The 15,205-nt window shown below is 38.9% G+C and overlaps 1 protein-coding gene across 8 annotated transcripts in view; it reads left to right on the top strand.

Annotated features, from left to right (window-relative positions):
* Window positions 1-15,205, top strand: part of NSD3 (nuclear receptor binding SET domain protein 3) — a 104,769-nt gene that overhangs the window by 68,665 nt on the left and 20,899 nt on the right. For 4 of the 8 annotated variants that reach the window (XM_059049207.2, XM_059049205.2, XM_067022574.1 and 1 more), the window contains 4 exons: window positions 363-489; window positions 7,504-7,701; window positions 8,150-8,323; window positions 12,783-12,929. In XM_059049207.2, the coding sequence (XP_058905190.1) occupies window positions 363-489; window positions 7,504-7,701; window positions 8,150-8,323; window positions 12,783-12,929 (646 nt within the window). The remainder of the gene's footprint in view (window positions 1-362; window positions 490-7,503; window positions 7,702-8,149; window positions 8,324-12,782; window positions 12,930-15,205) is intronic. The other 4 variants (XM_059049208.2, XM_067022576.1, XM_067022575.1 and 1 more) reach the window with 1 other exon arrangement.

The raw sequence follows: 15,205 nt of genomic DNA, 5'->3' as shown, positions 1-15,205 counted from the left end.
AAAGTTTTTCATGTATATTTACTCTTTTTGAAAAATACTGCCTTGCACTGTGAAGAAAAGTTAAAGTATTCAGATTCCAAAGAAGGAATCATAAAAGATCAAGTATGACTTTTAAACTTTATACATATTGGGTCTGGAAATAGTTATCTGGTTCAATGGTTCTAAAAGTAAGGGCCAAGGACCAGCAGCATTGGCATTGTCAGGAGGCTCATTGGAAATGCAAATTCTCGAGCCCCACCCGAGACCCACCGCATCAGAAACTGTGGAGCCAGTAATCTGTGTCTTAACAGACCCCACAGTGGTCCTGATGCCTGCTACAGTTTGAGAACAGCTGGGTTTTTTTTTTTTTTGCCATGTTACAGATCTGTGAAAGCTCTGGGGATTCTCTGATTCCTTGTGAGGGAGAGTGCTGCAAACACTTTCACCTGGAGTGCCTGGGATTGACATCATACCCTGATGGAAAGTTCATCTGCGTCGAATGTAAAACTGGTGAGCGTCCTGGTAGATGTGAGAAGATGGGGGTGAGGGTGGAGAACGTGCAGTGCCCGCATCTCCCATGACATCACACTCTCTTACCATGTTTATGTAGCTCGTATCTCCTCTCCCATAGCTATTCCAACAAATTAAGACCATCCAGTGATTAGGCTTCCTGAGATCAAAAGAGCGGTTCGTAATATTATTGTCAGATTTCCTCCCACCTAGTGCCTTTACTGTAAAACCTGGCAAATCGTCGAGATGTATTTATGTTTTATCTACAGAGCTATTCAAAGTCTGTAGAGTGCATTATTTTTCAGGTGGGTTTGAGATTTTTGTGCTCAATAAATTGGTTTAAAATCCCTTGACTTTATAGACCAGAATAAGCATCCATCACAGACTATAACCACGGGGACTGTATTTTTAGTGGAAAAGATGGAACTATCAGAAGTTGTTTTTAAAACATGGGGGTTTTGGAGTCACCATTTATTTCTTGTACCCCATGTATAGACTGCCACCTGTCAAAGTAACTTACAGAGAAAGAAATATATATGTTTATATTTCTTTCTCTGTGTAGCCATGATTCTAGTTAAGTCATGGAAAGCAGAAAATAGAATTGTTTAATTTGTACCAATAAGGTAAGTGAAAAGTCACCTGGAGATGGCCTGGTAGTGCTTCTAGGAACCATGTTCACATGTTTTTGTGGGTTTTGTTTTAGTTTTGCTGTGAGGATCTATGAGCCAATTGGATGTCAAGTATTTACGATATGCTGACCTTACCTTTGATACCTTATTATTTTCCTACTCCTTTCCTCCCATTATTTGGATTCTCATAGATAACTTATTTTATTCTTTTTTACTTGTAGGCCTCCAAAAATCCTTTGTATATTCTAAATTCCATTAGAACAATAACTTTTTTTTTTAACCAAATACTTTCTAAATGCCAGGTGCTCTTAGTACTAAGTGTTTTATCTTCTTATCTCATTTGCTCCTCACTACATTATGAGATGGATACTATTATTATTTCCATTTTACAGAATGTGAAACTGAGGATTACAGAGTTTGGTTTCCAGCCTTGCCCAAAGTCACAAAGACAGACATGGTGAAACTGGGGTTCAGGCCCAGGAGGCAGAGCTTGACCCCAGAGTCCTTGCCCTTTACCATTGCCTTCTGCCACCTTGTCTCAGTAGGATGGGGATCATATATCACATATCCTGACCACACACTCACCTACATACACAGGCAAAAATTAAGCTACACAAGCTGTTTTAAACAAATAACTTATATTTTTCCCTATGTAAAATATCATTTTATTTATCACATTTAGACTCTGCAGTAAAGCTTTTGAACAGTTTGCCAGCTGGCAGCCTCATGGTCAGATTATCTGCACATTGTTTTCTTTGGCCCTCCGAATGAGTTTTGAATGTGTTAACATGGATCAGGCACATACTCCTTGTTCCCCACGTTCCCTACCAGACACTTTTTCTAAAACCCTGTCACTCAGTCATTGATGTAATCTGCCTGGCCCCATTAAGCATTCAGATTTGCAGCCTGATAAATTACTGATAGGAAGGACCATGCATCTCAGTATTAAAACACTCTTAGGACTTCTCTTCTAACTCTAGAATCCAGCAGAATTCTGCCAACAAAGGTTCGATATAATCTAATTGGGTACACAACTAACAGAAAATTTAAGAAGGAAATTTGCTTTAAAAACAAGTAGAACAAAGTTGGAGGACTCACACTTCCTGATTTCAAAATTTACTACAAAGCTACAGTAATTAAAGCAGTGTGGTACTGGCATAAAGGCATATAAACCAATGGAATAGAATAGAGAGCCCAGAAATAAACTCACATATATGGTCAAATGATTTTTTAACAAGGGTGCAGACACTGTCCAATGGGGAAAGGATAGTCTTTTCAATAAATGGTGCTGGGAAAATTAGATCCACATACAAAAGAAGTTGGACCCCTTACCTTATACCATACACAAAAATTATTTCAAAATGGATCAAAAACTAAAACATAAGAACTGAAACTATAAAACTCTTAGAAGAAAACCCCCAAAACCCCCAAATAACCCAATTCAAAATTGGGCAAAGGACTTGAAGAGGCATTTCTCCAAAGAAATACACGAATGGCTAGTAAGACATGAAAAAATGTTCAACATCATTAGTAATCCAGGAAATGCAAATCAAAACCACAAAAGTAATTGTTTTTTAAACTGCTTTTGATATATGTACTATCATATGAAAATCAGTTTGATACCAATGTGGTACACTGCCAACATATTAGGAGTGAAAACTCAGATTCTTCAAACCATTGTTTAAGATCATTTACGAAGTCTTTTTTCGTTTATCAAAAGATAAAACACTTCACGTGTAAAAAGTATCACAGGATACATGCCTGTTAAGTTCTTATACTGCCACTTTCTGTTGTTTAAGACAAATGTGATTTCTGGAAAGAAAGCACTTTCATTTGCCCTTTTGAATAAAATGTGTAACAGGCAATTTTACTTATTACTTTCTTATTCTAAAGGAAGACCATGTGCTAGTGAGGAGGGAGGGTAGTGGAAGCATGCCCATGCGGGAGCTCTAAATGTAAGTCTCACAGGGGTTTATAGCTCAGTCAGCTCTGTTAGTGTGATGGTACCACTAATTACAACAATTTTCATTTATATTAGACTTACTTTGATAATTATGCAAGTGAAAGCCTATTTCATTTTTACCTAGGGCAGTTTATGCATTAGGTAAAGTCAAACCTTTTAAACTTTAAAATAATTTTCTTTTAATTTTTTAAATTTCTAAAAGTTATTTTTTTATGGTTTTTTAAAATTTTTATTTTATTTATTTATTTTTGGCTGCATTGGGTCTTTGTTGCTGCACGCAGGATTTCTCTAGTTGCAGCTAATGGAGGCTATACTTTGTTGTGGTGCACGGGCTTCTCATTGAGGTGGCTTCTCTTGTTGCAGAGCATGGGCTCTAGGCCCCCGGGCTTCAGTAGTAGCAGTGCACGGGCTCAGTAGCTGTGGCTCGTGAGCTCTAGAGCTCAGGCTCAGTAGTTGTGGCGCACGGGCTCAGCTGCTCTGCGGCATGTGGGATCTTCCCGGACCAGGGCTCGAACCCGTGTCCCCTGCAGTGGCAGGTGGATTCTGAACCACTGTGCCACCAGGGAAGCCCTAAAAGTTATTTTAAAAACAGTACTATCGGACTTCCCAGGTGGTGCAGTGGTTCAGAATCCGCCTGCCAATGCAGGGGACACGGGTTCGAGCCCTGGTCCGGGAAGATCCCACATGCCACGGAGCAGCTGAGCCCGTGCCCCACAACTACTGAGCCTGTGCTCTAGAGCCCTCGAGCCACAACTACTGAAGCCCACGCAGGTAGAGCCCGTGCTCCGCAACATGAGAAGCCCTTGCACCGCAACAAGGAGTAGCCCCCGCTCGCTGCAACTAAAGAAATCCCGTGTGCAGCAACAAAGACCCAATGCAGCCAAAAATAAATAAATAAATAAATTTATTTTAAAAACAAAACAGTACTATTGCTTTCAGATCTACTAATATGTTAAAATATAATTTGAAATTATATATATGCAACAGGACATCAACAACAAAAATAACCCTGCTGTACTCTGTTTTATTTGTATAACGAAGCCCAAAAAAACCATAAATTTGAACATCACAGTTGTAAGTACTAATTTTAAAGAATTTTTATAATTCAGCCAGTTTAACACTGCTCTATTTTATTTTTATAACAAAGCCAATTAAAAACAACAACAACAAAAATTTGAATATCACAGTTGGAAGTCCTGATTTTAAAGGAGTTTTATGACTTAGCCAATTTGTAATGGTTAGGTACTTCCAAAACCAAATATAACTTTCTGTAAAAAATCAAAACAAAAAACTATTCCTTGTATTTTTTGTCCTTCAGAATTTTTATAGCATCATAAGAAAAATGGGCAAAAGACTTGAACACTTCCCAAAAGATGATATCCAAATAAATAGTCACTTATGATTTCCATATGTAACACAGACACAAAAGGAAAACGCTAACCCTAATTTTAAAAGGCAGATAATTACAGCTTTCAGTCGTATGCAGTTGCAAACAGTGCTTCAGTCAGCATACTTTTATATGTACAAGTCTTCCCTCTAACACAGACAGCAAGGAGTATTATAGAATTTCTAGGCCACAGGAAGTCAGGGTCTCCTTTTAGAATGGATACTGCCCTGTTGCCTTCTAATACAGTTCCTTCCAACTTAAACCCCTACCAGCAGTACATAAGAGTGCCCGTTTCTCCACGCCCTGGTCAGTGATCGGTATTATCAGACTCTAAGTTTTTTCCTATTTGATGAATTTTTTAAATGTTACTTGAGGTTTTAGTTAGTATTTATCTGATTACTAGTAAAGTTGAGCATTTTGGCATATGTTTATTGGCTATCTGTCTTTCTGCTTTCTGTCAATTTCCTGTTCATACTTGTTGCCCACTTCTATATTAGGCTGTTTCTGTATTGATTTATAGTTCTTTATAAGTCTTCTTATCTTTTCCTGTATATGTTACATATATTTTCTCTATATGGGAACTCTTTTTTTTCCCCCATGATTCTGCTTTATTTTGTATTCATTGGTTAAAGTATATTTGTTTTATAATATTATATTAGTTTCAGGTGTACAACATAATGATTCAATATAGATTATATTACTTTTAAAGTTGTTATAAAATATTGACTGTATTCCCTGTGCTGTACAATATACTCTTGTATCTTACCTATTTTATTATGTATAGTAGTTTGTACCTCTTAATCCCCTGCCCCTATCTTGCCCCTCCCCCCATTCCTCTTCCCACTGGTAACCATTAGTATGTTCTCTGTATCTGTATCTGTGAGACTGTTTTGTTATTTTCTTTTTTTTTAAAAGACTTTATTTAATTTTTGGCTGGGTTGCATCTTCATTGCTGTGCGCAGGCTTTTCTCTAGGTGCGGTGAGCGGAGGCTACCCTTTGTTGCGGTGCGCGGGCTTCCCATTGTGGTTGCTTCTCTTGTTGCGGAGCACGGGCTCTAGCCACGCGGGCTTCAGTAGTTGTGGCACGTGGGCTCAGTAGTTGTGGCTTGCGGGATCTAGACCTGCAGGCTTCAGTAGTTGCAGCAGGCAGGCTCAGTAGTTGTGGCTCACGGGCTCTAGAGCACAGGCTCAGTAGTTGTGGTGCACAGGCTTAGTTGTTCTGCGGCATGTGGGATCTTCCTGGACCAGGGCTCAAACCCATGTCTCCTGCATTGGCCGGTGGATTCTTAACCACTGCGCCACCAGGGAAGTTCCTGTTTTGTTATTTTCATTAATTTGTTTTATTTTTTAGATTCTACATATAAGTGATAACATCATATGTGAACTCTTTATATAACAAAACATCCTTTGTCATCCTTGTTGCATTTATTTTTCTACATCTGTTTTTCACTTGTTCCTTTTTTTTTTTTCTTTTCTATTCTAATTGTTTCTTTCTTAACATGTTTGGCAGTTGACCAGTGGAGCCACCTGGGCTCCACTGGTTGGAAAGTTTCTAGTGTTGGAAGGTTTCTAATTATAGTTTCAATTTCTTAAATAGATTATAGAACTGTAATTTTTTCTATTTAATATTTTTGTGCCAGTGTTGGTAAGTTCTGTTTTTCTAGGAATCTGTTGATTTATCTAAATTTTCGAATTTATTGGCAAAAATATAGTGATACCCTTTTATTATTATTATTATTATTATTATTTTGTGTGTGTGTGTGTGGTACGCGGGCCTCTCACTGTTGTGGCCTCTCCCGCTGCGGAGCACAGGCTCCGGACACGCAGGCTCAGCGGCCATGGCTCACGGGCCCAGCCGCTCCGCGGCACGTGGGATCCTCCCAGACCAGGGCACGAACCTGCGTCCCCTGCATTGGCAGGCGGACCCTCAACCACTGCGCCACCAGGGAAGCCCCCCTTTTATTATTTTTTAAACAACTGTAGGATTTGTAATGATGTATCATTTTTCATTTCTGATGTTAACATTGTTGCTTTTTTCCCCTTTTTTAATTAGTTACTTGTTTCCAGGGATATCATCAGTTTATTAACCTTTTTCAAAGAACCAACTTTTGGTTTTATTAATTCTCCCCAGTGTGTATTGACTTCACTTCCTTCTTGAAGAGAACATTCACTGGGCGTAGAATTCTGGCTTGGTGACAGTTTTCTTTCAGCCCTTACTGATAGCATCCCCTGTTTTCTGGCTTCCATCTTTCTCTTTCAGTCAGCAGTCTTGCTTCTTTGAAGGTAATTGTCTTTTTCTGTGCGTGATTTTAATATTTTCTCTGTGTCCTTGATTTTCTACAGTTTGAATAAGATGTGTAGATATAACTTTGTTTTTATTAGGATTATGAGTTTTCATTTTATGTCTCTTTTACAAATGGAAATTGTGATTATCTAATGGAATCTGCCTTTTTATTGGTAATTTCTTTATTCTATGTTCAGAAGACCTTGCCACTCTCAGCTGCCAGGTATTGAAAATTCTGTTCTAGATTTTCTATGGAATTTCAGTATAGAGTGAGAAGTGGAGATCTAAATTGTTTTTGGTGCTATATCTTCAAATTGATGATCAATTATTATAGCAAATCAATTATTCTAGCAAGTTTTAAGTCATTTTTTTGGGGGGGAGGTTTGCAGTACGCAGGCCTCTCACTGTTGTGGCCTCTCCCGTTGCGGAGCACAGGCTCCGGACACGCAGGCTCAGCGGCCATGGCTCACAGGCCCAGCCGCTCCGCGGCATGTGGGATCTTCCCGGACCGGGGCACGAACCCGTGTCCCCTGCATTGGCAGGCGAACTCTCAACCACTGCGCCACCAGGGAAGCCCCCAAGTCATATTTTAATTTAACTATTTTCAGTGCCTTTTTTGTATGTTAAAAATCTTACACGCAGTAGTAGAATCTTTGGGGATTAGCTCTTCGGTGTCAGTGACTGCTTCTATTTAAAAGGAATATGCTTTAATCAGATTTTATTTAATCTGTGTTCCTCACCAATTTTCCAGGAGAGCACCCGTGTTTTTCATGTAAAGTGTCTGGTACAGACGTGAAGCGTTGCTCTGTTGGTGCTTGTGGGAAATTTTACCATGAAGCCTGTGTCCGCAAGTTCCCCACTGCCATCTTTGAATCAAAAGGATTCCGCTGTCCCCAGCACTGCTGCTCTGCCTGCTGTATGGAGAAAGATATCCACAAAGCAAGTAAAGGTAAAACAGAGCTAAGGAAGGGGACAGTTGGTTTTTTTTGTAAGTTCAGTAGCAAACAGTAAGCACATTATTATGAAGAACATCAGGCATTCTCCCTCTGTTTATCTATAGCTGTTACAGCTCAGCTGCAATAGATAGTCTAGGTTCTAATTCAGACCATGGGAAGAAAATTCCATATGTTCAAAATTATCCTTGAAAATTCCTTAAACAGTTGCCATATTGGAGACCAGCATCTCTCCAGCACTGGCACAGACACGTTTTTCTTTGAGTGACCTCTAGATGAGCACTGCATTTAGGGGCCATACAGCATAGGAATGGCGGGGTCAAACTAGGGAAGAAAAAGATTTTTGTATTACTATAACCAGCATCACATTGGATCCCCAAAGATCTCATTTTATATCAGCTGATTCTTTCTTACATAGATTCCTTTTTGATTGTCTTTCAACAGGTCGCATGATGAGATGTTTGAGGTGCCCAGTAGCCTACCACTCTGGAGATGCTTGCATTGCTGCCGGCAGCATATTTGTGTCTTCCTACGTTCTCATCTGTAGTAATCATTCCAAACGGAGCAGTAACTCTTCCTCTGCTGTAAATGTAGGCTTTTGTTTCGTTTGTGCAAGAGGTGAGTGTCAGCCCTTTCTCTTTATGTCTTTCTGGGTTCATTGGCATATTTCCCCCATTAAAATCGAGTTTCAGTAATATCCCTGAGAGAGATTAACACTTCCGGTAACTCGTCCCTTTTGTAACATTAGACACTCAAACTGTTAGAATATTAATTCTTCCATAAATTAAGCTAAAATTTACATCTGTTTAGTAACTTAGAATTATAGATGGGTTCTTAGTGTTCCTGTTTGGAGCATCAAAAGTTTAGTCTACAGTTGACCCTCGGACCACATGGGTTTGAACTGCACAGATCCACTTGTGTGTGCATTTTTCTCAATGGTGTACTCCAGTACTACGTGATCCAAGGTTGGTGGAATCCACAGGTGGTGGTGGGGGCAACTTAAAGTTACAGGGGATTCCAACTGCGTGGCGGTCCATGCCCCTGACCGTGGCATTGTTCAAGGGTCAGCTCTCTTCCCTTGTGCAAACAGTTCTTCTGTTCGAAGTAGACTCTTCCCATGTCATATTCTTTAATCCAGAGTTTTCAACTAACTGAGATTTCACTTGGAAGGCAAGAAGAGCACATTTATTTTTTAATTGTTTATGTTGTATTTTATCATGTTTTGGTCTGGCATTGAGGAAGACCTGGTGGAATACAGCCAAGGCAACATATGTGGTATATTAGTTAAGAGCCTGCAGTACAGGCTTTCTTACTTGCCAGCTGTTGATATTTAAGTCTGCCACTTAAGATTGATCACTTCAAAATAATATTGCGTCCCTGAGGGCATCAGTGAACTTGAGCGCTAATAATACAAAGTAGAACTTCTTCAGTTGAATATGATACAGAGTACCCAACTTTACAGAGCGTCTCAGCTGTATTATAATGAAAGAATTTTTAGTGTTTAGTAAGCATTTTAGAAACCAACTAATATCCCCAAGTGCAGTATTTTTTTTGTTTTTGTTTTTTTGTTTAATCATAAGTGCTAAGTTTTCTAAACCTCCCTTAGTGTGAAATATTTGAAAGGACTGTGTGGCAGGCATATCAGGCCTGTTAGATTATATTTAGCCCATATTGAAAATGAAATTTTGGATCGTGTTTTGTTTTTTATTTGTTTTTTGATTTATTTATCTTTTTTTTTTTTTTTTTTTTTGGCCACTTTGGGTTTTCTTTGCTGCACGCACGGGCCTCCCCTAGTTGCAGTGAGCGAGGGCTGCTCTTCATTGCGGTGCGCGGGCTTCTCGTTGTGGTGGCTTCTCTTGTTGCAGAGCATGGGCTCCAGGCACGCGGGCTTCAGTAGTTGTGTCATACGGGCTCAGTAGTTGTGGCTCCTGGGCTCTAGAGCAGAGGCTCAGTAGTTGCGACGCACAGGCTGAGTTGCTCCGCGGCACGTGGGATCTTCCCGGACCAGGGCTCGAACCCGTGTCCCCTGCATTGGCAGGCGGACTCTCAACCACTGAGCCACCAGGGAAGCCCTGTTTTTGTTTTTCTGCTTTAGGAGACAGTTCTTTTAATTTGGTGAAAGTACTATAGAGTATTTTTCGTAGAATTTAGCTAGTATGATAGATCTTGAGTTGTTTTGCTTTTGTAACTCTCATTAAAAAAATAATAATAACCAGAGGAGGTGGACGGTAAAAGATTAAGTAAGTGGTAGTCCTTTTCATAGCAGCCTCCTGGGTCCATTGTACACACTGCTTTGAGTTTTTCAGTTCGGAAGTGCACAGGGCGGGCTGCGAGTAGAAGGAAGTTTTGTGTAGAGTAGTGACGACAGCTGTGTCCTGCTCTGAAGTCTGGATGGCACAGGGGAAGAAGGTCTGAAGTGTTTCGTGCCACACTGTATTATCCAAAGAAATAAAAAGTCATGTGCCTTTTCCATCTCCCCACTCCCAAGAAAGTAATGCTAGGATGAAAATACTGAATTATCAACTGAATGACTAGCTTTAGAGACTTTCAAATAGATGAGTGTCAGTGATAACATAAAGTCTATCACTTTGTAAATATTTTATTCTACCCTTCTAGGCATTCACTTTTACTAGGAGTGGTGGAGGGGTGTGGGTGTGTGGGTGTGTTGGTGTATGTGGGTGTGGGTGTAAGTAACTGAGCCAACATTTTAAATACCAAGTTTAAAACTATCATGTTGGCTTATTTTGCAGTATATTCCGAATCAAGTACCATCAGTTAAGTATGTCGGCCAATATTTTCTTTTGCTCTGTTTCATTCAATAATTGGGTGACCTTTAAAGCAGGTGTTTTCCTTTAAGAGAGGTAGAAAATGACCTATTGTCAAGGAACCTAGTTTTAGAGAAACTTCTAGCCATTTTCTTAAGTTTAAGTTATATGCCTTGATTAAAAGCTTGAGATAATGGAAATGAGGGGAAAACTCATGTTTTAACAAAAGGATGCTGTTTGCATCTTATCAATTTGGCAGTTATTCTGAAAGATGTTCTGTATTTAAATGCCTCTTTTAAAGAGCAAGATTATTTAATCCCCAAATATTTTAACTGCAACTTTGCACAGTAAACAAACTCTCATTTTCCTTTCCAGCATTTTACAGAAACTTATTCTAAATAGATCAGATGTTGGGATTTGAGAAGGGCTTAAAAGTTCTCCAGAAGTAAATGATATGTGTTCTTTTACCAGAATTTATAGAGGTCTTCTTTTTTAAGGAGATCTAATTGTAATAAATCCACACATAAAAAGGAATACTTTAATTGTTTATGTTTTGGTGTTAGAAAACTCAGCTTGTTTTGCCTTTGTTTCTTGTCGCATACAGAGTTTCTCCCTCCACACAGAGGATTTTTGTCTTAATTCTTGGTTGTTTAAAATCATTAAGCTAATTCTTTTTTTTTTTTTTTTTTTTAATAAGTTTATTTATTTATTTTTGGCTGCGTTGGGTCTTTGTTGCTGCATGCGGGCTCTCTTTAGTTGTGGCGAGCAGGGGCTATTCTTCGTTGCGTTGCGCGGGCTTCTCATTGCAGTGGCTTCTCGCTGAGGAGCACGGGCTCTAGGCATGCAGGCCCAGCAGTTGTGACTCGTGGGCTCAGTTGCTCCACGGCACGTGGGATCCCCCCGGATCAGGGCACGAACCCGCGTCCCCTGAATTGGCAGACGGATTCCCAACCACTGCGCCACCAGGGAAGCCCTAAGCTAATTCTTTAGGACTGAAATATCTGGAGATATTTTTATAAATGCTTCAGCCTTTAGAGAAATATTCCTCCTCCCCTGCCCCCCATGGCACCATAGGGTGTGTTCAGTTACATTTCAGTGTAGTACAGATTCTTCAGCATTTCCTTTCATCTGGAGGGTGGTGTAAAATAAAAGTTACTTAATATTCTAAGTTGTTCTCTCTTATTTAAAAGCCATTGCACCACTTTTCTCTATTAAATGTATGAAATGTTCATTCAACATTATATAACCTTTATTCGAAAATTCTCATGTATTACCGATTAGCAATTTCAAGTTCCATTCACATGAGAAATATCAATATTTCTTGAATCTGCCTCAGCGTAGGATAGCATCAAATGAAGATGAAATCCACAGAAAATAGTAAATGGTCACCCCTTTAAAAACAAAACTCTTCCGTCTTCTCAAAATGATCTCTATGAAACCGCGGTCATGATTTGACCAGTAACCAAATAGAGAAAGTTTCCCTGGTCTCAGAGGTCCTGGGTTTAGGAGTGGCCATAGCTACAGGATGGACTTAACTCAGGGCAGGAGGAGCAGAGAGGGAGGGGAAAGGTGGGTGTCACGGGTAGTTTAGAGCAGATGCTGTTTTCCTCCAACAGGACAGCTGTTCCGGTAGATTGAAAGCACTGTTTTTATAAACCCTTAAGTTGGTAAGCGTTTAAGTCAGTTATTATCATGGCAGGACAAAACTTTAAATGTTTGCATTACCTCAGTGAACTTCAACAACTTATATCTTCTTTAAAGTCATGTATCTTACTGATAGAGAAAAGCTTCATTATCTGGCTGAGAAAGCTGGAATTTGAGGGTGTATCTAAAGATCTGAGCAGAGAGGAGAAGAAGCCCAATTCTGCCTTTCAGCGCTGCTTGATGTATTGAAGGTGACCAGGGTCTCTACTGTGTCATGTAGGCAGTTCTTATTTCCAGCAATTAAGTGACGCATCATTTTGTTCTTTGGGTTGTCGTCATAGTACTTCTAAACCTTAAGGAATGTAGCTTTGTTTTCCAGAGGGGGTTTTCAGAATGACGTCAAAGCAGTTTACATCCTCAAATTAATTTGGAGTTTCCTTCTGGGTATATAGGTTTCTATATAGGGGTCAGGGATAAGGCATTGAGTAGCTTAAACTCCCTTTAATGACGATGGAAAGCCTTGTCTGTCAGATCTTTCTTTTTCTTCATATTCTTCCCCCCCCCCCCAGCTTTAAGCACAGCTACATAGTAGGTGTTGGTTTATTTTTTCCTCATGGAATCATGGGTAGTTTCATTGCAGCTCACATCTTTCTGTTTGTCTCGTATAGGGCTGATAGTGCAGGACCATTCAGACCCCATGTTCAGTTCCTATGCCTATAAGTCCCACTACCTACTGAACGAATCAAATCGTGCAGAGTTGATGAAATTACCTATGATTCCTTCTTCGTCAGCTTCCAAAAAGAAATGTGAGAAAGGTAATAATCAAAATAGTTTATCTCTTACTTTTATTTTTGCATTTCCTATTTTTTCTCTTTAAATGAAGGGGGGAAATGTATGCCTGTCAAGCACCATCTGTTGCTTTTGGTAAATTCTACCTTGGTGGCTGTGGCTGTCTTCATATGGCTGCAAAATTATTAAAAAGGGCTTAAAATAATTCCATTATTACAAATTTTTACTTACTCTTCTCCTTGAATAAATTTTCACACCTTCCATGTATCTATAGATCATTAAAATTGAAAGACTAGGATTCTGCTTAATATAGAAGCATGTTCTGAGGGCTCTTTCTCTTTTGCCTGATGTAGAACCGTATCATTCATGTTAGAATAGAATAGACATGATATAATTTGTTACTAACTTTCAACAAAATAACAAGATAGGTTATAGAGGGAAACAAAGATACTGACACTTAAAATTTTGATTCTGAAATACATTCTATCATTTTGTTTCTTAAATGTTTTTGTTATGGTGCTATGAAAACTAGTTGCCCTTCTCTTAGGAGACATTGGTGGGCAGCTGGGAAAATGCTGCAAATACTGGATATTGAAAGGCAGCCCAGCTGAACTGAAGAATTGCTAATAGATCATTTATCCACTGAGAACCAAGAGCTAAATGTATATTTATATTCTCCAAGTTAATTTAATCTATGGAAGAAAAATCTTGTGTTTCGCTTTATATAGCCTACATGCAATAAAGGGGGAAAAAGTGGTTTAACAATAATGTATTATTTGGGGAGTTATTCTCCCAGAGGGTAAAATAAATAACTTGGAAGGTGGAAGCCTTTTCCTGTATACATTGCCATCATGATCTGGGGCCAGGCTCACAATCTTTAAAGAAAATTTAATTCTTTTTTTTTTTTTTTTTTTCCACGCTTTGTGTTGCCTGCTGATGATGTATGTTTGCTGTCTGTCAGACATCTGAAGTGGCAACCCATGATTAAAAGAAAATATAACTAAGCAAGTTGATTAGAACCCATGAAGAGGGAGGTTGGAGAGATCGTTGCCTCTTTTGTCTGTTTTCCATTGAAGTCACAGTATGGCATCTTACTGGTGATACCAACTGTTTCCAAAACAAAGATGGACATGGGTCTGACTAATTCCATAGTGCAATAAAATTAGACTACCTGAGGCATTTTAGGAGATGCCTTATTTTCTTGCTGGCGCCTTCATAAAATTAGACTAATTCAATTGTTGCTTACTTTCTTTTCAGTACTCGGTATTGACCTTGACATGAATTGAAATTATTTTGAGCCCTCTGTTTGCTTAGCTTGAACCATATCTTTCTTCTCTCGCATCCTAAAGCAGTTTTCTTGCATAGCACCAAGGTGGATTGTTCATATTTTTATTTTTCTATTTCCCTTGTGTATTTTTGTCAAAAAATCGTGATGATTTTCACTGATGATTCAGGGTCTGTATTTCCTCTGAAATAAGACTTAAAATTTAGGACTATTCCATAATGTTAAAAAATGGCCAGACTTGACTTTTCCACACCAACCCTAATAATCACTTGTCCTCTAAAGGTATTTGCAAAGACCGCTCTCCCTATCGGTCATTTCTTTCTGATGGAAAAATGAATTATCTCATTTTACTTTAAACTTACAGAAGAATTCCCTACCTAGGCTAAGAGCACTCAGGCAGCTAATCTCTAGGTTGGAGAATTGGAACAATTAATCCATACTGAGATCTGCAGACAAAGGGGAAAATCCCAATGATTGAAGTAAAAGCTTTTAAGCAGAGGAAATATAGTAATTTAATTCATCACTGATTGTATATGGATTTTCTTTTTGTTTTTATGTTAATCAGTTAGAAGTTTGAAAGTCTACAGGAAGACAAGATCTTCTGGAAAATTGATAGCAAACCCTCAAAAGGTTGGAGCATGTATTTGATAAAGTTGTACAGAGGGCTCTTAACCTTTTGCTTGTGAGACTTTAAATCTCAGTACTCTCATGGGTTGTAGACTTGGTTTTCCAATGGAAAGATTTTTTTTTTTTCAGTAAATGTCTTTATTGCATTTCATCTTCAGTGGTTAACATTCTTTTCTGTCACTTGTTGAAATACAACAATAAAGAGAAAATACGACAATAAAGAGATTTCTTCCCCGAAATCTCTTTAATTTTTTGGATTTAAAAATAATATTGTTTTGTTTGCCGCACCTGCTTTGGTCTTGATCCAGAGATCATTTTGTGTATTTAAAAGGAGAGGATTTTGCTGGGGTACTTGGAGGCATCTCCTTGTGTGTGGTACTTGATTCTACA

The sequence above is a fragment of the Kogia breviceps genome, chromosome 20, assembly GCF_026419965.1.
Source record: "Kogia breviceps isolate mKogBre1 chromosome 20, mKogBre1 haplotype 1, whole genome shotgun sequence".
NCBI classification, from domain to species: Eukaryota; Metazoa; Chordata; class Mammalia; order Artiodactyla; family Physeteridae; genus Kogia; species Kogia breviceps.
Note: the sequence above shows the minus strand (reverse complement) of the source record. Positions and strands in the feature narration are given on the sequence as shown.